Here is a 21532-nt window from a genome sequence, read left to right as displayed (position 1 = left end):
AATACTGAATAACTTCAGCTGGAGACGGGAATATTTCAGTTTGGAAAGGCTGCTGCAGGTTCTCTTGGGAGATCTCGCCCTGCTTTCCATAGGGGTGGGGTCCTATGCCCCGTCCCGTGCTCCAGGGCAGCCCAGTAGCGTCTGCTATTGGGTGGGGCCTCTGCTATGGGCCAGTGGCCCCATAACTGGCCCCTAAGGCCTTGTCTAGATTGAGGTGTGTAGGGGCTTTCTGGCATGTCTTATAAACCCCACTTAGTGCCGAGTGTGGATGGGGTCCGATCCCGTCAAACACGTCAGGGGCGTGGCCTAACCCGAGGGGGAGGGGCCTGCCCAACTGCCATAACAGACCCTTTGGAAGGTTCCATTCTCACTGAGAAGGGTATCTGGCCAACTGCCACTTTTGGAAGGTTCCATTGTCAGTGGGAAGGGGAACTGGCCAAGTGCCCTAACTGACACTTTGGAATGTTCCATTTTCACAGAGGTGGGGGAAGATAGTGTGCTGATGCAAATCCCCACTACTGGCACTTTGATTAAAAAAAAATCCCCCTTTTACTAAAAAGAACAAAAACATTAAAAGGCTCTAATTTTTCAGAGATGGAGAAATGAAAATGAAACGGGTCAAATTTGAACCTTTGGCATTTTACCCCTGCTCCCCCTCATCAGTGAAATGATTCATCCCATCAGCTGGGAGGCTCGCTGACCCCTGGAAGGAACCATTACACTCTCGGGAGGGGGGAGGTTAAAATTTCTGGGGAAATCAGATTGGATTTTTTTTTTCCTATCAGGAAATTAAAAATAAAAATCCTTCCCATTACAGGCCCCTTTTTAATCTGGGAAAGGAGTTTAATGCCTTGAGATTGGGGATAATTTCCCACCCCCCCCCCACGAGAATGGTACCTCCCAAGCCCAGAGTGACAGGAAGGGGGTCAATACAGCTCTAAGAGGGGTGGAGTGTGATTCTGGATTCACACTGGGGTCACTGAAATCAGAATCCAGCCTTTGCTCCATTGGTGTCAATGGAGTCACTCCAGATTCACACCGGGGTCACTGAGATCAGAATCCAGCCTTTGCTCCATTGGTGTCAATGGAGTCACTCCAGATTCACACCGGGGTCACTGAAATCAGAATCCAGCCTTTGCTCCATTGGTGTCAATGGAGTCACTCCAGATTCACACCGGGGTCACTGAGATCAGAATCCAGCCTTTGCTCCATTGGTGTCAATGGAGTCACTCCAGATTCACACCGGGGTCACTGAAATCAGAATCCAGCCCTTATTCTCTTGCGCCAGTGGAGTCACTCTGGATTCACACCAGAGTTGCTGAGATCAGAGTCCAGCCCTCACTCCACTGGCGTCAGTGGGATCACTTCGGATTCAGACCGGGGTCACCGAGATCAGCATCCAATCCTCACTCCACTGATGTATATTTTCCTTAAAGCCCGCAGCTCCTGGAGTCACGTGAAATCAGCTTCCATTTGGAAAATAAATGTTTAGGTCTCATGGATGCGGGGAAAAGGTTCAAAACATGACCCAAGTGTGACCCGAAATGTAGCCAAATGAAAAGCACCCTCCTGATTTTTAAGCCAATCTTGTGATTTTGTGAGGCCCCACTTGTGAGTTTTGAATCTGTAGCAACACCATTGTCTCTTGCGATGAAATGTCATTTTTGGGGGGGGGGCAGGGGAATAGCATTTCAATATGAAACATCTTGGTTTTCCCCTTTCCAAAGGATGTTTTCTGTTTATGACATTTACAAATTATAACGCAATCTCATAAAAATGTCAACATTGGAATGCAACACTTAGTTTGCAGAGCAAGGGAACCTTTTCAATTGACCCGGAGGGATTTTATTTTCCCAAGATGGATGGATAGATAGAGAGTGTGGGTGGGGATAAGTAGACAGACTGACACATAGATGGGGGCTACATATATGGATGTAGGGACAGATACAGTGTAGTGTATGGGGATAGATAGATTAGATTAGATTAGATGGCGTGTATGCGGTCAGGTAGATAGAGGGGGTGTATGGGGATAGATAGCTCAAGGGGGTGTATGCAGATAGATAAATTAGATGAGAGCGGTGTATGGAGATAGATTAGATTAGATGTGTATGGGGTAGATAGAAGGTTGTATATATGAGGCGGGATGGATAGATAAAGAACAGTGCACAAAGGGATGGATGTATAGATAAGAGATGCATATGGGGATAGACAGACAGGGTGTGTGTATGGGGATGGAGAAATAGATATATAAATAGAAAGTGTGTGTGGGGATGGATAGATAGAGGGGTATGTATATGAGGAAGGATAGTTGGACATATATGGGTGTGTAAAGGGATGGATGGCGAGACAAGGGGTGCATATTGGGATAGATGGGGGTGCGCATGGGGATGGAGAGAGAGATCTATAGACGGGGAGTGTGGGGATGGACAGACATACAGGGGTGCATATGGGGATCTGGGGATGGATGGATGGATAGACACGCGTATCGACGGGGTGCAGGGGGATGGATGGATAGATGGGGGTACACATGGAGATGGGTCGATACAGGGCTGAATCTGTAATGAAAACGGTGCTGGGGCAAAAGCAATTTTTTTACATTCATAACTGACGCAGCGAGCCCAGGGGCGCCGGGGCTCTGACCCGCCGGGCCCAGGGGCGCCGGGGCCGTGACCCGCCGGGCCCAGGGGCGCCGGGGCCGTGACCCGCCGGGCCCAGGGGCGCCGGGGCCGTGACCCGCCGGGCCCAGGGGCGCCGGGGCCGTGACCCGCCGGGCCCAGAGCTGCCGGGGCCGTGACCCGCCGGGCCCAGGGGCGCCGGGGCTCTGACCTGGCACAGAGGAAGCCCCGCCGGCTGGCTCGCTCGGTGCCTCCTTGGCAGCCATACGGGGGAGCCTGGCGCCTCTGGCCGACGGCGGGGCGGGGGGGGTCTCTGGGGCCAGCGGGGCGGCCGGGGGGCTCTGGGACCGGCGGGGCGGCCGGGGGGCAGGCGGCCAGCGGGGCGGCCGGGGGGGTGGGCGGAAGGGCTGGCGGCGGGGCGGCAGGAGGGGGGCTCTGGGGCCGGCGGGGGGCAGGCGGAGGGCTGTGGGGCAGGCGGCGGGGCGGAGGCCGGCGGCGGGCTCTGGGGGCGGCCGGGGGGCTCTGGGGCCGGCGGGGCGGGCGGGGGGCGGCTCGGGGGGCGGCCGGCGGGGGGCAGGCGGAGGGCTGTGGGGCAGGCGGCGGGGCGGAGGCCGGCGGCGGGCTCTGGGGGCGGCTGGGGGGCTCTGGGGCCGGCGGGGCGGGCGGGGGGCGGCTCGGGGGGCGGCCGGGGGGCAGGCGGCCGGCGGCGGGCTCTGGGGGCGGCCGGGGGGCTCGGGGGCCGGCGGGGGGCAGGCGGCCGGCGGGGGGCTGTGGGGCGGGCGGCGGGCTCTGGGGGCGGCCGGGGGGCTCTGGGGCCGGCGGGGCGGGCGGGGGGCGGCTCGGGGGGCGGCCGGGGGGCAGGCGGCCGGCGGGGGGCTCTGGGGGCGGCCGGGGGGCTCGGGGGCCGGCGGGGGGCAGGCGGCCGGCGGGGGGCTGTGGGGCGGCCGGGGGGCTCTGGGGCCGGCGGGGCGGGCGGGGGGCAGGCGGCCGGCGGCGGGCTCTGGGGGCGGCCGGGGGGCTCGGGGGCCGGCGGGGGGCTCGGGGGGCGGCCGGGGGCAGGCGGCCGGCGGGGGGCTGTGGGGCGGGCGGCGCCGCGCAGGGCCGGAGCCCCGGGCCGGGGGGACGCGAAGGGCGAAGGCGACTTCCTGTTCCCGGCCTGCTCGGCGGCGCGTCGCCCGGCCGCGGGGCGGGGGCAGGGGGCCCAGTCCCCGGCGCCGAGATCCCCCTCCAGCGTCGGCGCGGGGGGGGGTTGCGCAGGGAGCCGGGGTGAGTCGGGGGCGGCCGGGAGCGGGGGGCGGGGGCGAGGGCAGGGCAGGGAGGCAGGAAACGGCAGCCTGTCGGAAGTGGCCGGAGGGGGATCAGCTGGCGGGGGGGCTGGGGGGTGCAGCCGGCTCTGGGGGTGCATGGGGGCGGGGGGGTGTTGAGCTAGGGCGGCCGCCTGGCCAGGGTTTTCCAGGATGGTCCCTTTGTTGCGATGGCTGGACCGGGAAATCTGTACTGCAAGGGGGGGGCTCTGGGCAGCTGAGCCCGGCAAGGCCCCCCCTCCCCGCCCAGCCTGCTCTGGGGGTGAACGGGGGGGTGTCTGTGCAGCTGCCCCCCCCAGCCAGCTCTGGGGGTGCACGGGGGGGGTCCTGTGCTGCTGCCCCCGCCCAGCCTGCTCTGGGGGTGCACGGGGGGGGGTCTGTGCAGCTGAGCCCGGCAGGGCTCCCCTCCCCACCCAGCCTGCTCTGGGGGTGCACGGGGGGGGTCTGTTTAGCTGGCCCCCGCCCAGCCAGCTCTGGGGGTGCAGGGGGGGGTCTGCAGCTGAGCCTGGCAGGGCCCCCCCCGCCCAGCCTGCTCTGGGGGTGCATGGAGGGAGGTCTGTGCAGCTGCCCCCCAGCCAGCTCTGGGGGTGCACGGGGGGGCAGCTGGCCCCCCCAGCCAGCTCTGGGGGTGCACAAGGGGGGTGTCTGTGCAGCTGGCCCCCCTCAGCCAGCTCTGGGGGTGCACAGGGGAGTCTGTGCAGCTGGCCCCCCTCAGCCAGCTCTGGGGATGCATGGGGGGGGTCCTGTGCCACTGGCCCCCCCCAGCCAGCTCTGGGGGTGCATAGTCACCCCAACTCAATCAGGGCCAATGCTGGGAGGTTCCTGGTGTCATCCGCCACTAGGTGTTGCACTGGACATGATGGGCCTTTCTGCCCCTATTGACACCACTGGTGTCCTCTCTGCCCACCCGCCCCTCAGGGTATGACTCCCCGTCCCCCTCCATCTACTGCTCTTTCTCCCCCCCCCGCCTCCCCATTCTTTTCATCCAGCTATAACTCCCCCCAGTATGCACAGCCGGTTTGCAGGGAGCCCCTCCTGCTCTGGCTCCCTGCCCCCTGGATGTTTGGTGCTGCCCAGCCAGGGGAAATCAGGGGCCCTGACCCTGGGTGCGTCTCTCCTTGCAGGTGCGGGGGGCTGCGATGGAGGAGTGGGCTCTGCTGGATGAGAGGCAGAGGGAGCTCTACCGGGACGTCATGCAGGAGAACTATGGGGACGCCATATCACTGGGTGAGGGGCGGCATCGGTACCCCAGGACCGCAGGCAGAGAGACTGTGACCCCAGGTCCCCTTCCCGTGACCTGATGCGGCTCCTCAGCCCTCTCCTCCTGCCCTGCTCCCCGCACAGTGCCCCTGGGCTCCCTATTTCCCACAGTGCCCCTGGGCTCCAACCCTGCTCCCCCCTTCCCACAATGCCCCTGGGCTCCCCCCATTTCCCATTCTGTCCCTGGGCTCCCCCCACTCTCCCCTTCCCACAGTGCCTCTGGGCTCCTCCCTTCCCACAATGCCCCTGAGCTCCCCCCCTGCTTTCCCCACAAAGCCTCTGGGCTCTCCCCTTCCCACAGTGACCCTGGGGTCCCACCCTGCTCTTCCCACAGGGCCCCTTGGCTCCCCCTTCCCACAATGCATCTGGGTCTCCCCCTTCTCACAGTTCCCTGCCCACCCGCTCCTCCCACAATTCCCTTGGGGTTCTGCCCCACTCCTCCCACAATGCCCCACGGGACTGCCTTTGATCACCCAGATCCCTTTCAGAGCGGCGCAGGAAACTCTGGGAGGCCTCTCCCCAGAAGGCATTGCTGCTGATGCGACTGAGCGTGGCAGTGACGCGCCTCCCCGCGGACACGTGCAGACACCGTGCACGGACACGCCAACGCATGCTCGCTACGGGCCAGATAACTGTCCAACGAAGTACAGTCAAGATCTATCTGGCTCCAGCACCGTAGCATCTGGGCACCTCACGCTCTCTAGCGCGTTTAATCTCACATCACCACTGTGAGGCAGGGCTTTTAGCCCCCTTGTACAGATGGGGAAACTGAGGCACAGAGCAGCTAAATGACTTGCCCATGGTCATCTAGGAAATGTGTGGCAGAGCAGGGAATTGAGCCCAGGTTTTCTGGCTAGCCCCCTGTAACCACGGGGCCACCCTTCCTCTCTGCCCGATAACACCTTTGGGGCTGGAGCTGGCAGAAATGTCTGGAGTGACGGATTTACTGGAAAATGGCCGTATTTAAAAAAAAAAAAAAATCACGAAATATTTGGTTTTCTTCAAAAAACACCAATTTGTTCGGGGGGTTTTCTGACAGAAGTGGGGAATGAACAATGGAGGTGGTTTTTGCAGTTTCCCATTGCTGGCAACGGAAGAACAAGGGGGGAAAATGTCATCAATGAACAATTTTCAAAATAGAAAAATGTCACTGAGATTTTCTTTTACTGCTGGTGCGTTTTTTAAGTCGGAAATGAAAATGGGGGGAAAAAAACCACTTTAAACAACGAACAATTCTCCACTCAGAAAATGTTCATGGAAAAAAATTTCATTGTTTTTTTTTTTAATTCTGCGATTTTCAAAAAAGTGGCAAATTATTTTTTTCCCCAACTTTCCTTTTTTCTATTTCTTCCCCTTTTTGTGCAGCAAAAGGGGAGGGGACGAGGGAAAAACCCCAAAGTATGGAGAAGTGAACGTTTCACAATTGCATGCAGTGTTGTAGCTAGGTCAAAGAAGACCTGAAGAAGAGCCCTGTGTGGCTCTGAGCTTGTCTCTCTCCCCAGCAGAAGCTGGTCCAATAAAAGACACTGTCTCATTTTGCAATTGGAAAGGTTAATGGAAATTGAAAACACCTCTTTTTTGTTTCAAACAAAACTGAAAACATTTAAATGGCATCAGGTTTTCAAGTTTCCTGTCCAATCCCTTTGTCTGTGGAAAATTGAAAAAGGTGGAAAAAAAGGGAAAAGTTTAGCAAATGAACATTTTCAACCCCAAAAAGGTGCACAGAAAATGTGTGGGTTGAAAAAAAGCGCTCTTTAAAAAACAAAAAGTGGAAAATTAAAAGATCTGCGCTGGTTTTCAAGTTTCTTTTCTCCAGTTTCTCCCCCTTTGCTGTGGCAAAACGAATGAAAGGGAAAATCCCTCAAATTTTAAAAAAACAATGTTTTCAAAATTGATTAATTTTTTTAAAAATTTGGTGGGGTTTTTTTGTGATTAATTTAGAAAATGACATGGGTTTTCTAGTTTCCTCCCCCATCCTTCACTTCCTCCCCTTTTATCTGCAGTAAAATAAGAGGGGAAATGGAAAAATACCAAAGAATCGTCATGGAAAATTTTAAGTTTAAAAAAAAATAGCCCCCCTTTTTTTAAAACAAAACTAAATGGGGTTGTTTTTTCAATTTCCATTTTTCTTTCCTTCTCTCCCCCTTTTACTGTAGAAAAATTAAAAAATGGGGAAAATACAAAAAAATCCTCAAAAATAAACATTTTCAAAACCATTATTTGGGGTTTTATTTTAAATAATCTTTTTTTAATGAAACAGGAAAAAAGAAAATGGAATTTTTTTTAGGTTTCCTTTCCCCTCATTTCTTCCCCTTTTTCTATCACAAAGGGGGAGTGGGGTGCCCAAATATTTATTCATTCATATTCTATTCACCTCTGTTATAATTAGTGTATAACAAAAGTCAAAAAAATGCATTTTCCCCTTATTGTTTTGGCTTTGTATAATATAATATAATTATAATGAATTAATAGGAAGGATTCAGGTTCTATCATTAAATGTTGATTTTCCCCTACAAACAAACCAACAAAAAAAAATTTCCATTGATGATAATCGAAACTTACAAATAGGCAACATAAGACTTCACAGGCAAAATCCAGACTTTTGAATGAGTGGCTGTTTAGTTTGGATATTTTGACATATGACGTTGACAATTTATGTTTAGCAAACATAAAGCTTTAACTTTTTGAGTTGCAGCATCGACTGTCTGACTTCCCCCACCCAATCATTCCCCATAACTGTGAAAACTGGGGGGGGGGGGAGGGGGAATCCTTTAAACCCCTAATTTTGCACAGTTGTGAAAATTGCAATTGATAAAAATCTTTTAAAAGTTTGAAAATAAACATTGACAGTGTCAAAATCATAAAAAAAATAATTCTCCCAAGCCATATTATATTACATTTATTTTATATTCATTATATTATATTATTACCTTGTTTCCTGCCACTCCCCTATTCGGGGTCAGTGACTCTTACTACAATAGAATATAAGTATAATATAGTAGCAAATGTTTTGATTATTAAGTAATAGTGAAAACATTTTGCGTGTATTGTATTGTGTTACATTATATTACGATAATAAGAATATAGTTAAAATGAAATATTTTGACTGCATGTGGACATCCCCACATGTGTCCTACCATGGATTTTGGTGCACGGAGAGGCCACTGCTTCTTCCATTGTCCTAAAGGAGCTCCATGAACGTTCAGAGTGGGCTTTGATGAATAGATAACAACCTGCTTTCCCCCCCGCTGGCAGGATTTCCCGTTCCCAAACCGGCTGTGATCTCCTGGATGGAGCGCGAGGAGGAGCCATGCGACCCAGATCTCCAGGGCTCCGAGGAACAGGAGATCCCAGGTAAGGAATGAGTGACACCAGCTTGGAGACCATCCAGGAGTGAAGGGAAAAGCTGGGATCCCAGCAAAGCTGCCCAGAGCCCCCCTCAGTTCTTTCTCGTCTTCTCCAGCGGGTGTCCTGTCATCATGGCAGGCGTCACTTCCGGCTTCCACCTGCCCTGCCTGACCCTGGCTGGACCCCTCGCCTCCCCCAGCCTTTCTCTGAGGGCTCCGTGGGCCATTGGGGCAGAGCGGACCCCTTCTCTCCCCTTGGGACAAGAGACTCAGACCCCAGGGTGATGGGTAATTTACATAGATGGGTATTTATGGGGATGGAGAACGGGATAGATGGAGATGTGGGGATGAAGGAGGGATGTGTCTGGGGATAGTTTTGTATGGAGATGGATGGATGGTTATGCATTTGGACGGATGCCTGGATGAGTGTATGGGGATGGATGGAGGAGGGGTGTGTGAGGGGATGGAGGGATGTGGACAGGGAGGGATGGATGGATAGAGGGGTGTGTATGGGGATGGATGGAGGGATGGATGGGTGGGTGTTTATGGGGATGGATGGATGGAGGGGCGGATAGATGTGGGGGTTTTTATGGGAGGGATGGATGGGTGGGTGGGTGGGTGTTTATGGGGATGGATGGAGGGACAGATGGGTGGCTGGGTGGGTTTTTATGGGGATGGATGGAGGGAAGAATGCGTGTTTATGGGGTGGATCGATGGATGGATGGGTGGGTGTCTATGGGGTGGATCGATGGATGGATGGGTGGGTGTTTATGGGGATGGATGGAGGGATGGGTGGGTGGGTGTTTATGGGGATGGATGGGTAGAGGGATGGGAGGGTGTTTATGGGGTGGATGGATGGAGGGATGGATGGCTGGGTGTTTATGGGGTGGATGGATGGAGGGATGGATGGGTGGGTGTTTATCGGGTGGATGGATGGGTGGGTGGGTGTTTATGGGGATGGATGGAAGGATGGATGTGTGTTTATGGGGTGGCTCGATGGAGGGATGGGTGGGTGTTTATGGGAATGGATGGAGGAATGGATGGGTGGGTGTGTTTTTATGGGGATGGATAGAGAGATGGATGGGTGGGTGGGTGTTTATGGGGACGAAGGAGTGGGTGGGTGTTTGTGGGGATGGATGAGTGGGTGGGTGTTTATGGGGAGGGATGTATAGGTGGGTGGGTGTTTCTAGAGAGAGACAGACAGTTGCGGGGAGTCTTGCCCCTCAGTCTCAGCCCTCTCCCCGTGCCCGGTGTTGGTGGGAAGCCCCTCTCCGGTGTGGGAGCGAGCCCTGCCGGCACTCTGCTGTCTGTCTCCCAGCAGGTGACGGGACGGCGAGCGACAACGAGGAAGAGGAGGTGGCCGAGCCTCCCCGGCAGGAGGAAGAGCCTCCAGGGCCGGAAGCCCCCAACCGCCCCGACTGGGCCGAAGCCTGCGAGAGCTTGTGCCGGCCCCCGCAGCGGGGGGGCCGCTGGGGCCCGTACGCCCGGCGGCGGCGGGTCAGCGCCAGCCCCCGGGCCGAACCTCGCTTCTTCGACTGCCCCGACTGCGGGAAACGCTTCACGCTCAGCTCCCACCTCATCCGGCACCAGCGGGTGCACACCGGCGAGCGCCCCTTCGCCTGCGGGGTGTGCGGGAAGAGCTTCTCACAGCGCTCGGACCTGGGCCGCCACCAGCGCACCCACACGGGCGAGAAACTCTACCGCTGCACCCAGTGCCAGAAGAGCTTCAGCGAGAGCTCCCACCTCATCCGCCACCAGATCATCCACTCCGGCGAGAAGCCCTTCAAGTGCAACGTCTGCGGCAAGAGCTACGGCGACAGCTCCTACCTGGCCGTCCACCAGCGGGCCCACACCGGCGCCCGCCCCTACCGCTGCCCCCTCTGCGGCAAAAGCTTCGGACGCAGCTCCACCCTCATCCGCCACCAGCGTGTCCACGCAGGCGATGGGACGCCCCCGGAGGGCCAGCCCGCCCTGCCCGGGCCCCCGCCGGCCCCGCGGCCCAACGCCCGCCACCTCCGGATAGTGGGGTGGCAGTGGGGCGTGGAGTGAAGGGGGCGGGGTGGGGGGGGCTAGGGAGCGGTCGGTCACTGTTGGGGGGTTGGTTACCACGGTGGCTACGGAGGGGATCAGTGCGTGCGTTACCCTGGTGATTCGTCACTGTGGAGGGGATTGGTGGGTTGGTTGCCATGGTGGTTGGTAACTAGGGAGCAGATTGGTGGGTTGGTCACCGCGGTGGTTGATCGCTAGGGAGGGGATTGGTGGGTTAATACCATAGCGATTCTAGGGAGGGGATTGGTGGGTTGGTTGCCATGGTAGTTGGTAACTAGGGAGGAGACTGGTGGGTTGGTTACCGCAGTGGTTGGTCACTACGGAGGGGATTGGTGGGTTGGTTGCCATGGGGTTGTTGGTAACTAGGGAGCAGATTGGTGGGTTGGTCACCGCGGTGGTTGATCGCTAGGGAGGGGATTGGTGGGTTCGTACCATAGCAATTCTAGGGAGGGGATTGGTGGGTTGGTTACCGCAGTGGTTGGTCACTACGGAGGGGATTGGTGGGTTGGTTGCCATGGGGTGGCTGGTAACTAGGGAGCAGATTGGTGGGTTGGTCACCGCGGTGGTTGATCACTAGGGAGGGGATTGGTGGGTTAGTACCGTAGCGATTCTAGGGAGGGGATTGGTGGGTTGGTTACTGCAGTGATTAGTCACTAGGGTGGGGGTTGGTAGTGCAGTTACCATGCTGACTGACCACTAACAGCGATTGGTGGGATGGTTCCCGTGGTGGTTAGTTGCTAGAGAGCTGATTTGGTTAATAAGGATGATGGGTCACTCTTGAGAGAGGGAGGGGATTGGTGGTTTGATTACCAGGGTGATTGTTGCTAAGGAGTTGATTGGAGGTTCAGTTACTAGGGGCTACTGGTCACTAGGGAGCGACTGGATTGATGCTCTGTTTACTGGGTGTGAAATATTGTTCGGGGGCGGGGGGTGTTTGAGGCTTAAGGGATTAAATTTGCGTGACGGGGGACAGATTTTGGTACTCCCCAAACCTTTGTAGCATTTAATGATGGTGCCCAGGGGGTTCATACCCAGGAACCCCCCTCATCCCAGCTCACCAGGAATCCCCACCAACACCACTGCCCACTTCCTAGTGCCCAAGTCATGGGGCACCCCATTCCTTCAGATCTCCCCATCTCTGGGCCTCTGCTTGGTTCAGAGGGGAGGGAGGTGGATTGACAGCCTCGTGACATGGGGGGCGCATGAGGCAGGATAGACTGACGCCCCCTCATTCGGGGCCGCGTCCACAGCATTCGCCGATTTGAGAACCAGCTGCCAGGACAGAACAGGAACAGACGTTTCATCAGGGAGACGGGGCTGTCAGGCGCCCGGGTGAATCCTGTCCCTGGAGCACTGAGACACCGCTGACTCCACATGGCAACAGGGAAATGGATGAGAACAAATATCTTCTACTTAGAGAGTCAATGGGGCCAGATCCCCAGCTGGGGTCACTCGGCCGCAGCTCCATTGGGGTCATTGGGGCCAGATCCCCAGCTGGGATCACTCGGCTGTAGCTCCAGTGAGGTCAATGGGCCAGATCCCAGCTAGTGTCAATCAGCCATAGTTCCATTGGGGCCAGATCCCCAGCTGGGGTCACTCGGCCGTAGCTCCATTGAGGTCAATGGGGCCAGACCCCCAGCTGGGGTCACTCGGCCGTAGCTCCAGTGGGGTCAGTGACACCCGCTGGGGGTCTGGCCCCACTGAGCCCAGTGGAGCTGCAGCCGACTGACACCAGCTGGGGGTCTGGCCCCAATCGGCCATGACTCCAGTGGGGTCAATGGGCCAGATCACCAGGAGGTATCACTCCGCCGTCGCTGTCTCGGAGTCAAGGCTGGTTGACGGCAGCTGGCCATGGATCCTGGAAGTTCTCAGATCTTGTGACACTATAACATGACTGACCTTTATATTTATTGACGGTTCCCGTCCCCCTCCCCGCAGCGTGCCCTAGGTTTGTCTAACTTAGATTGTAAGCTTACTGGGGCAGGAACCTTTCTATTTTTTTTTTTTTTTTTTTAGACCTCTGTACGAGCACCGTGCAAAGCCGCGGGGCTGCGGAAGTGTTTAATAATAATAATAAAAACCTAACGAGGAGTCATCTCAAAGCACCTCCGTGGCCGCGCCGATCTACAGCCAAGCCTACGGTCCACAGACCGGGATTGGGGCCGGCCCGTCGATGGATCCTCGGTGGTTTGGAGAACCTGGTTTCTACGGTGTCTGTTGCTGATATGCAATCCAGGGGTGGGTAGCCATGTTCCTTTGTTGGGTCATGAGCCAGGACTGGACCTGCCGACGGGAAAGCATGAGCCTTTGCTCATTGAGCGATAGGATCAGACGCTGTTGCACGACGGCAGGGCCCATCACTACAGAGAGGCATGCAGTGTCATTGTGGTCGCTTATCCCATTCCTCCCCTCCCCGAGCTGGCCAGTCCCCCGAAACCTGGAGCTAGATCAGTGCTGGTGCCCCCTAGAGGGGAGAGGCCCCATGTCCCCATTCCGCACCCCCTTGAGCCAGCCAGTCCCCTGCCCTGGGGCGGGATCAGAGTCAGCACCCCCTAGAGGGGAAAGACCCCGTCTCCCATTCCCCACCCCCCTGAGCCAGCCAGTCCCCTGCCCTGGGGCGGGATCAGAGTCAGCACCCCCTAGAGGGGAAAGACCCCATGTCCCATTCCCCACCCTGGGTAGCTGCAGTAACCAGAGGTATTTCTGCCTTGAGCTGAGGATGACCAGTCCAGGGGTGTGAGGGGGTTGTCATTGCGCCATGTGGCCAGGAGGTGGCAGTGCAGACACCCATAGCCCAGAGCACTAGGCCAATCCCCTGCGCTCATCCCTTTGGGGTGAACGGTTCGCGATGGACCCCCACATGCCGGAGAGGTGACTCCAGAAGAGCTGGGAGCCAGGACTCCTGAGTTCTAGCCTAGCGCTGGGAGGGGATTGCTCTGAGGGCATGTCTGTGAGGCAGTCTAATTTATTAATACAGCAGGGGGAACTGAGGCAGGGACAGAGGGGCACAGAAAGAACCCAGGAGTCCAGACTCCCTGCTCTAACCTACCAGGTCCTCCAGAGCCAGGGAGAGAACCCAGGAGTCCTGGCTCCCAGCCACGTAAGTAGTTAGTTCACGGAGTGAAATGGAAAGTAGGAGCTGGATAGCACGGCAGACTAACAGCCTTCCAGTCTGCCTACCAGGTGCTTTCCCATCCGGTGCCCAGCTGGCGTCTTGGACACCGGCCTCCATCCGCCATCTGGGGCTGGATTCCTGGAAAGAATAAACCGTGACTGATTCCAGTTAGACCAGTTCCACCAGATGACGTGCCTGCCCAACGGCGCCCCCTATGGGGAAAGGCCCCGTCTCCCATTCCCCATCCCGCTGAGCCAGCCAATCCCCTGCCCCGGGGCCAGATCGGAGCCGGCACCCCCTAGAGGGGAAAGGCCCCGTCTCCCATTCCCCAACCTGCTGAGCCAGCCAGCCAGCCCCCTGCCCTGGGGCCAGATCGGAGCCGGCACCCCATAGAGGGGAAAGGCCCCGTCTCCCATTCCCCATCCTGCTGAGCCAGCCAGCCCCCTGCCCCGGGGCCAGATCGGAGCCGGCGCCCCTTAGAGGGGAAAGGCCCCGTCTCCCATTCCCCATCCTGCTGAGCCAGCCAGCCCCCTGCCCTGGGGCCAGATTGGAGCCGGCGCCCCGTAGAGGGGAAAGGCCCCGTCTCCCATTCCCCATCCTGCTGAGCCAGCCAGCCCCCTGCCCCGGGGCCAGATCGGAGCCGGCGCCCCTTAGAGGGGAAAGGCCCCGTCTCCCATTCCCCATCCTGCTGAGCCAGCCAGCCCCCTGCCCTGGGGCCAGATTGGAGCCGGCGCCCCGTAGAGGGGAAAGGCCCCGTCTCCCATTCCCCATCCTGCTGAGCCAGCCAGCCCCCTGCCCCGGGGCCAGATCGGAGCCGGCGCCCCGTAGAGGGGAAAGGCCCCGTCTCCCATTCCCCATCCTGCTGAGCCAGCCAGCCCCCTGCCCCGGGGCCAGATCGGAGCTGGTGCCCCTTAGAGGGGAAAGGCCTCTCCCTTTTTTCTCCCTGACCACCGCAGATTCTCTTCCCAGGATCTTGGGCTCCTTTCATGCCCCATTGTGTTTCCATTCCCCACCAAGACAGAGTTACAAAAAGGAAATTATCTAGAATAAATAAAGGCGAAGGGCAAGGGATGGGGAAAGTGAGGGGACTCTTAGCAGGTGCTAAATTCCAGGCAGAGAGGAAGGGAGCCGAGTGTTAGCAGGGCTGTATTGTTTGATTATACCCCGTCATGAAACACTTTAGGATTTCCAGCTAGACCCTGGGAAAGTCTCTCTTTCCTCTCGTTGACCATCTAAACCCTCCCGACTGGCCTGTTTGTAGGTGATGCGCATTCTGTCGACTCTTGGCCCGTGCCCAAAATTGTAGCAGCTGTGGACAAAACTTGGGCAGATCGTTGGTTTTGGTATTGGGAATGGAACCCAGAAGTCCTGACTCCCAGCTCCGACTGCTAGACCCCACTCCCCATCCAGCGCTGGAGATCAAACCCAGGAGTCCTGAGTCCCAGCCCCTCTGCTCTAACCACAAGACCCCACCCCCCTACTGGAGCCAGAGATGGAACCCAGAGATTCCCAGACCCCCCTGCTCTGACCCACTAGACCCCACTCCCCTCCCAGAGCTGGGGCTAGAACCCAGGAGTCTTGGCTCCCAGCCCCCTCCTGCTTTCAGCTGCCACAATTTCCCCATCAGTGTGGGAGTGTGTGGCAGGGAAGGAAATAATTCTGTATTTGATGTCAGTGGGGGGTATGTGATGGGGTGTAAGGAAGACTGGAAAGTGACCAATATGCAAATGATTGGACAAGACCAGGATGCCTTGGGGCTTTCAATCCTGGGCATGGGAGTGTCCTCACTCTGACTGGAAATCATCCACCGGTCAGAGGAAACCACCATGCCTGGGGTGGTGAAGGATTTACCCCCCTGAGCCTTCACAGGCAGATACGTGCCTCATTTCTTCTCCTCACCATGAGCAAAAAAATCGTGGGTCTGTGTCGACCCCAGTAAAGTCGGGGGGGCTACCAGGCCGGAGGTCTGCGTTTGTGAGAAGAATAGAACTGGTGCTGGAAATAAATTATCTCACATATAAAGGTGACTCTTGGGTTTCTTATTTGTTCTGCTGGGGCCTCTCAATCCTGACCCACAGCTCTCCCCACTCTAACCTACTAGGCCAGGGGTGGGCAAACTTTTTTGGCCAGAGGGACACATCGGGGTGGGGAAATTGCATGCAGGGCCATGAATGTAGGGCTGGGGCAGAGGGCTGGGGTGTGGGAGGGGGTATGGTGTACAGGAAGGGGCTCAGGGCAAGGGGTTGGGGCAGAGGAGGGGTGTGGGGTATACAAGGGGACTCAGGGAAGGGGGGTTGGGGTGCAGGAGGGGGTGCAGAGTGGGGGAGGGGGCTCAGGGCAGGGGTTGGGGGTGCCCGGTGGCACTTACCTGGAGCAGCTCCAGGGTGGCAGCAGCCAGCACCAAACCCTTGGGGTAGAGGGGGCAGAGGGCTCCGCACACTGCCCTCGCCTGTGGGTACCTCCCCTGAAGCTCCCATTGGCCACGGTTCCCCGTTCCCAGCCAATAGGAGCTGCGGGGGGGGGGGGGGGAGGGCCGTGTGCCTGCAGGCGAGGGCAGTGCACAGAGCCCTCTCCCCCCGCCCCCCCAGGGGCGACAGGGACGTGTTGCCAACTGCTTCTGGGAGCAGTGCGGGGCCCACGGGACCACAGGGGTGACAATCCCACGGGCCGGATCCAAAGCCCTGACGGGCCAGATCCAGCCCGTGGGTCATAGTTTGCCAATCCCTGTACTAGGCCCTACTCCACTCCCAAAGCCAGGAATAGAACCCAGGAGTCCTGGCTCCCAGCCCCCCCTGCTCTAACCCACTAGACCCCATGCCCCTCTCAGAGCCCGGGCTAGAACCCAGGAGTCCTGGCTCCCACCCTCTCTCCTCTGCTGGATTCTTTCCTGCCCCCCAGGTTGCTTTGTGGCTGGAAACCCAATCTGGCGAGGACGTGCAGAGATGCCAGTTGCCGTTGGCTGGCACAGCCTGGGCACCTATTATGTCTGTCACAATGGGACCCCTCCCTGCGGCCCCCCCCTCCCCAGCTCTCAACGCTTCTCATCCCACATTTCTGTCTTGAAGGAAGGGTCCTGGCTGCCGGTGCCCCCTTGTGGGGTGGGTCGAGCCCTCCACTTGCATCTGCCCCGGGGGCACCGTGCCCAAGGCTGGCCGAGGGGGCTGTGGGTCCTGGGGCGATCTGGGGGAGGGGCATCTAGGGATGGGAGGAGGGGTGGAATGAAGAAGGGGGATTGGTGGAGTGGGGCTGGGGATGCAAAGCCAGAGGACCGGGGGAAGGGACAGAGAAGGAGGAAGAATCTGCAGGGTTAGCTCCCCCGCCCCCGTCCCACCCCATGTGGCTTTGGGACTTTCAGGGTGGGGTGTGTCCATCCCCCAGACACATTCTCACTTTCCCATTCCTTCCTTCCTTCCCTCGCACGAAACAGAGCCATTTCGCAATCCCAACCCACACACCTGCAATTTCTCCCCTCCCACCCCCACGACTCCCTGCCCCATGCCGCACCCTGCCCCATTCCCCTCTCCCTTCCTGGAAACAGAGTCCAGGAAAGCCAGGTGCCTTCCCCGCTCCCACCCTGCTCTTGGCAGGAGACGTGTGCCCTCGTGGGGGGGTGGGACAGGGCCCGGCCTGCCTATAAAGCAGCCACATCCCCTAGGGCTCAGGTAGCAGACGAGACCTGGCCCCAGAGGAGCCCCTGGGAAGCTCCCAGCACAGACAGAGAATTCAGTGGGGCAGGTGCTGGGATCAACCACTAGGTGGCAAGAAGCGGAGGTGCTGGGACTGGCCACTAAGGGGCGACAGGAGACAGTGCCGGGATTAGCCACTAGGGGGCAAGAAGAGGCAGTGCCAGGATCAGCCACTAGGAGGCAAAGGAAAGAATTTGGGGGGGCACACCCCTGTTGGCACCCTCTGGATGCCAGGGCTCCAGATATGCCTCCCACTCTAGGTAAGTGCCCCTGCACCAGGCCCCTGGGGCAGATTTAACTGAGCTTCGAGCCCCCCTGCTCTAACCAACTACACCCCACTCCTTTTCCAAAGCTGGGGATGGAACCCAGGAGTCCTGGCTCCTGGCTCCCCCTGCTCTAACCCACTAGACACCACTCCCTTTCCAGAGCCAGGGATGGAACACAGGAATCCTGTCCTGCCCCACTCTAACCACTAGACCCCACTCCCTTTCCAGAGCCAGGGATGGAACCCAGGAGTCCTGGCTGCCAGCCTGCCCCGCTCTAACCCACTAGATCCCATTCCCCTCCCAGAGGGTAATATTCAATGCACAGTCTCCAATCCGGACAGGTGTGTAAATCCGGTTCTGGATTTATTTCCTCCCCGTCAATCTGCCCATTGACAGCTGCAGGGGCCCAGCTGGGGGAGTCACAGGGAAATCCCGGAGTGGAGTATGGCTCAGCACTGGATTGGGGACCCAGAGTGCAGACTAAATAGCAGAGTGGCCAGATAGGGGTTCCATCAGGGGGCAGCAGGCTGGTATAGCCCAGAGCTAGGGGCAGGAGGAAGAGGCTGCTGGGGGAGGGGCCTCTCATAGTCCAGAGCAGAGGGACAGTGGGGGTGGTGGGATCCCAGCCGAGGAAGAAGTGGCTGCCATAGCCAAGAGCAGAGGGATGGTGGGAAAGGTGGGATCCCAGCAGAGGACGAAGTGGTCACCATAGCTAAGAGCAGAGGGATAGTGGGGGTGGTGGGTTCCCAGCCGAGGAAGAAGTGGCTGCCATAACCCAGAGCAGAGGGATGGTGGGAGAGGTGGGATCCCAGCAGAGGACGAAGTGGTCACCATAGCTAAGAGCAGAGGGATAGTGGGGGTGGTGGGTTCCCAGCCGAGGAAGAAGTGGCTGCCATAACCCAGAGCAGAGGGATGGTGGGAGAGGTGGGATCCCAGCAGAGGACGAAGTGGCCGCCATAGCTAAGAGCAGAGGGATAGTGGGGGTGGTGGGTTCCCAGCTGAGGAAGAAGTGGCTGCCATAACCCAGAGCAGAGGGATGGTGGGGGTGGTGGGATCCCAGCAGAAGCATGTCTCAGGCTGAGGGAGGGTGTTGTGACAGGCCAGGCCAACGGCTGACTCCCCTACTAAGCCTCTCCTCCATGCTACTCTTGCAGCCCAGAATCTGCTTGTGTCCCTGGTCCTGGTCCAGCTGGCCCGGCCCGACCCCAATCCCAGTGCTACTACCATCTCTCAGACCTACAGCCTGGCCCGACTGCTGCAGGCCAACACCACGAAGCTGCTCAACACCTACGTGAGTGCTGGGCCCCCAGGGGAGGGGGCTCGGAGGCCTCTAGGGCCATTCATGGGTAAGGCTGGGTGTCTGTCGTGGAGGTCATGGAGTCCATGGAGTGCAGGAGCAGTTTGGGGGTGGGAGGGGGCTCAGGGCTGGGGTGCAGGGGGGTGCTTATCTTGAGGGGGGGCGCTCCTTGGCTCCCACCGGCATGTCCCAGCAGCTCCTAGGAGGAAGGGCCCGGGGGCTCCACGCACTGCCTGCATTGGCAAGCACCGCCCCCGCAGCTCCCATTGGCTGCCATTCCCGGCCAATGGGAGCTGCGGAACCGGCGCCTGTGGCAGGAGCAGCGCGCGGAGCCCCCGGCCCTTCCGCCGAGGAGTTTCAGGGACATGCCGGTCAGAGCGGGGGAAGGGAGCCTGCCAGGCCCGCCAACCCTCCCTCCCCCAGCACCAGCACCAGTGGGGGTCTTGGGCCACCCCTGCCCAGCACCCATGGCCCCCGGCCCTAGTTTTAGTTCGGGGTATATAGTAAAAGTCCTGGACAGGTCTCGGGCTGTGAATTTTTGTTTACTGCCTGTGACCTGTCCATGACTTTTACTAAAAAATACCCGTGACTAAAACGCAGCCTAATTCATGGGTCCAGAGATCTGGGTTCGACTCTCTCTAGCCTGCACCCCTGGAGGGGGATAGGCCCCCTGTCCCACTCCCCGCCCCCTGAGCCAGCCAGTTCCCCGCTCGGGGACGACACATATGCTTGATTTAATCCAGTCTCTTGGTGAATCCTCCAGTGGCCTTGACCTTCTGTCGAGAGCCTTCACCCCCTGACAACGCGGGGGGGTGGGGGGGTCATATTTTGGCTGCCCCACCTGGGGCCTCTTGGCACCAACCCCAAGCTGGAAGACGCCTGCTCAGGAAGTCACGCCCAGCTGAGCACCCGGCCAGCACGCTCTCTGTAGCCTGGATTCCAGCCAGCAATTCCAGAGCTGGGGTGGTGGTGCCAGGTGGTGATGGGGTAAGGTCCGCGCCTCCCCCCTCCCAGCCCCATGGGAATCCCCACCAGAGGACCCAGCTCTCTCCCCCTCCCATTCTACCTCTGCATGTCTATGCAGTCCCCGTTCCCAGGATGGGGGGTGTCGAGGGAGGAGGTGGGGTCTCTGTGGGGAGGGAATGGGGAGATTTGAATCAATCTTGCGGTGGAGCTGGGGGAGGGGGACAGGAACTGAGGGTAGGACAGGAGTCGTGGCAGGTAAGCTACTGGGGGAGGGCAGCACATGCCCTGACCCCCCCTTTCTCTGTGTCTCCCCCCCAACAGCTGAACGCCCAGGGCTCCCCATTCAGTGACCCCGGTTTCAGCGCCCTGGGGCTACGGTGGGCAGGGGTGCCGGTGGCCTCCTTCCCGTTCCTGGCCTGGCGCACCATGGGCGACGCGGAGCGGCTGGCGCAGAACTATGGGGCGTACGCCACCTTTGACGCCTTCCTCCAGCTGGTGTGGGATGACCAAGATGAGCTGTGCCCTGACTGCTCTGAGCTGCTGGCCATGCTGGGCACTGCCCGGGCCCGGACACGAGGTCTCCTGGCCAACCTGACCTCCATTATGGCTGCCATGGGCATCCCGGTGACCCTGGCCACAGACCCTTTGACCTCAGAGGCAGCCGGGGTGGGGGCATTTGAGAAGAAGTGCCGGGGCTACGTGGTATGCCGGGAGTTCCATGGCTGGGTCGACCGGACTGTGCGTGACTTCACCCTGCTCAAGGCCAAGTACCCGGCCTAGGGGGCGCCGCCACGCCAGGCACTGTCTGTGAGCATAGAGACCGGACCATACATTTCCTGTTGGCCTAGAGGATGCTTCCTGTTGGCTGGGCCAATGCACTTTCTGTTGACTTATAGACCGGGCCATGCACTTCCCGTTGGCTGGGCCATGGATTGCCTGTGATCCTATAGACTGGGCCATGCACTTCCTGTTGGCCTAGTGGATAGCCAATGCACTTCCTGTTGGCCTATGGACTGGATCATGCATTTCCTGGTGGCCTAGAGGATGGCCAATACACTTCCTGTTGGCCTATGGACTGGATCATGCATTTCCTGGTGGCCTAGAGGATGGCCAATACACTTCCTGTTGGCCTATGGACTGGGTCATGCACTTCCTGTTGGTGTAGAAGATGGTCAATACACTTCTTGTTGGCTTGACCATGCCCTTCCTGTTGGCCTCTGAGGTCCATGGCTTCAAGTCCTAGGCCACAAAATCCATTACATGTGTGTAAAGAATATTAATGGATCACTTGATGATTCCCTGCTCTGTTCATTCCCTCTGGGGCACCTGGCACTGGCCACTGTCGGAAGACAGGACACTGGGCTAGATGGACCTTTGGGCTGACCCAGTCTGGCCGCTCTTATGTTCGAATATATATTTTTAAATCCCATTGTATTTATGTCCAAAAGAAACATTTATCTGGATTATTTATATTATTTAACAGACACATGAACGTTGACTTGAATTTGGGGCTTCTAATACTTTGGACACCTCTTGAGTCCTGGTCAAGACAAAATTACCGTCGGTTTACTGAAGGGAACCAAGAGAAATGTTCAAGGAGCACTTTATAAAGTGATGTGAGGTACCG

The 21532-nt window shown here is 58.1% G+C and overlaps 2 protein-coding genes across 2 annotated transcripts in view; both read left to right on the top strand.

The window, feature by feature from the left end:
- LOC141988885 (uncharacterized) overlaps positions 1-12588 on the top strand; it is a 29359-nt gene extending 16771 nt beyond the window's left edge. The window contains 4 exon segments of the mRNA XM_074954944.1: positions 3715-3881; positions 5044-5146; positions 8435-8533; positions 9845-12588. Coding sequence (XP_074811045.1) covers positions 3715-3881; positions 5044-5146; positions 8435-8533; positions 9845-10575 — 1100 coding nt within the window. The 3' untranslated portion in view covers positions 10576-12588.
- An 835-nt stretch (positions 12589-13423) lies between these two features.
- Positions 13424-20685, top strand: LOC141988881 (cardiotrophin-2-like). The gene is made up of 3 exons (XM_074954933.1): positions 13424-13446; positions 18747-18933; positions 20227-20685. The coding sequence occupies exons 1-3, from the start codon at positions 13424-13426 to the stop codon at positions 20683-20685; spliced, it is 669 nt and encodes a 222-aa protein (XP_074811034.1).
- The last annotated feature ends 847 nt before the right edge of the window (positions 20686-21532 follow it).

The sequence above is a fragment of the Natator depressus genome, chromosome 6 (assembly GCF_965152275.1).
Source record: "Natator depressus isolate rNatDep1 chromosome 6, rNatDep2.hap1, whole genome shotgun sequence".
Lineage (NCBI taxonomy): Eukaryota > Metazoa > Chordata > Testudines > Cheloniidae > Natator > Natator depressus.
The sequence above is the reverse complement of the archived record's forward strand: the minus strand, read 5'-3'. Positions and strand labels throughout refer to the sequence as shown.

Excerpts from the sequence above, each read along its gene's own strand:
- LOC141988881 (XM_074954933.1), top strand. The coding sequence starts at position 13,424 with ATGGACCCCCACATGCCGGAGAG. Across the intron at positions 13,447-18,746 it reads GACCCCCACATGCCGGAGAG|GCCAACGGCTGACTCCCCTA; the intron begins GTGACTCCAGAA and ends GTGACAGGCCAG. Across the intron at positions 18,934-20,226 it reads CGAAGCTGCTCAACACCTAC|CTGAACGCCCAGGGCTCCCC; the intron begins GTGAGTGCTGGG and ends CCCCCCCAACAG.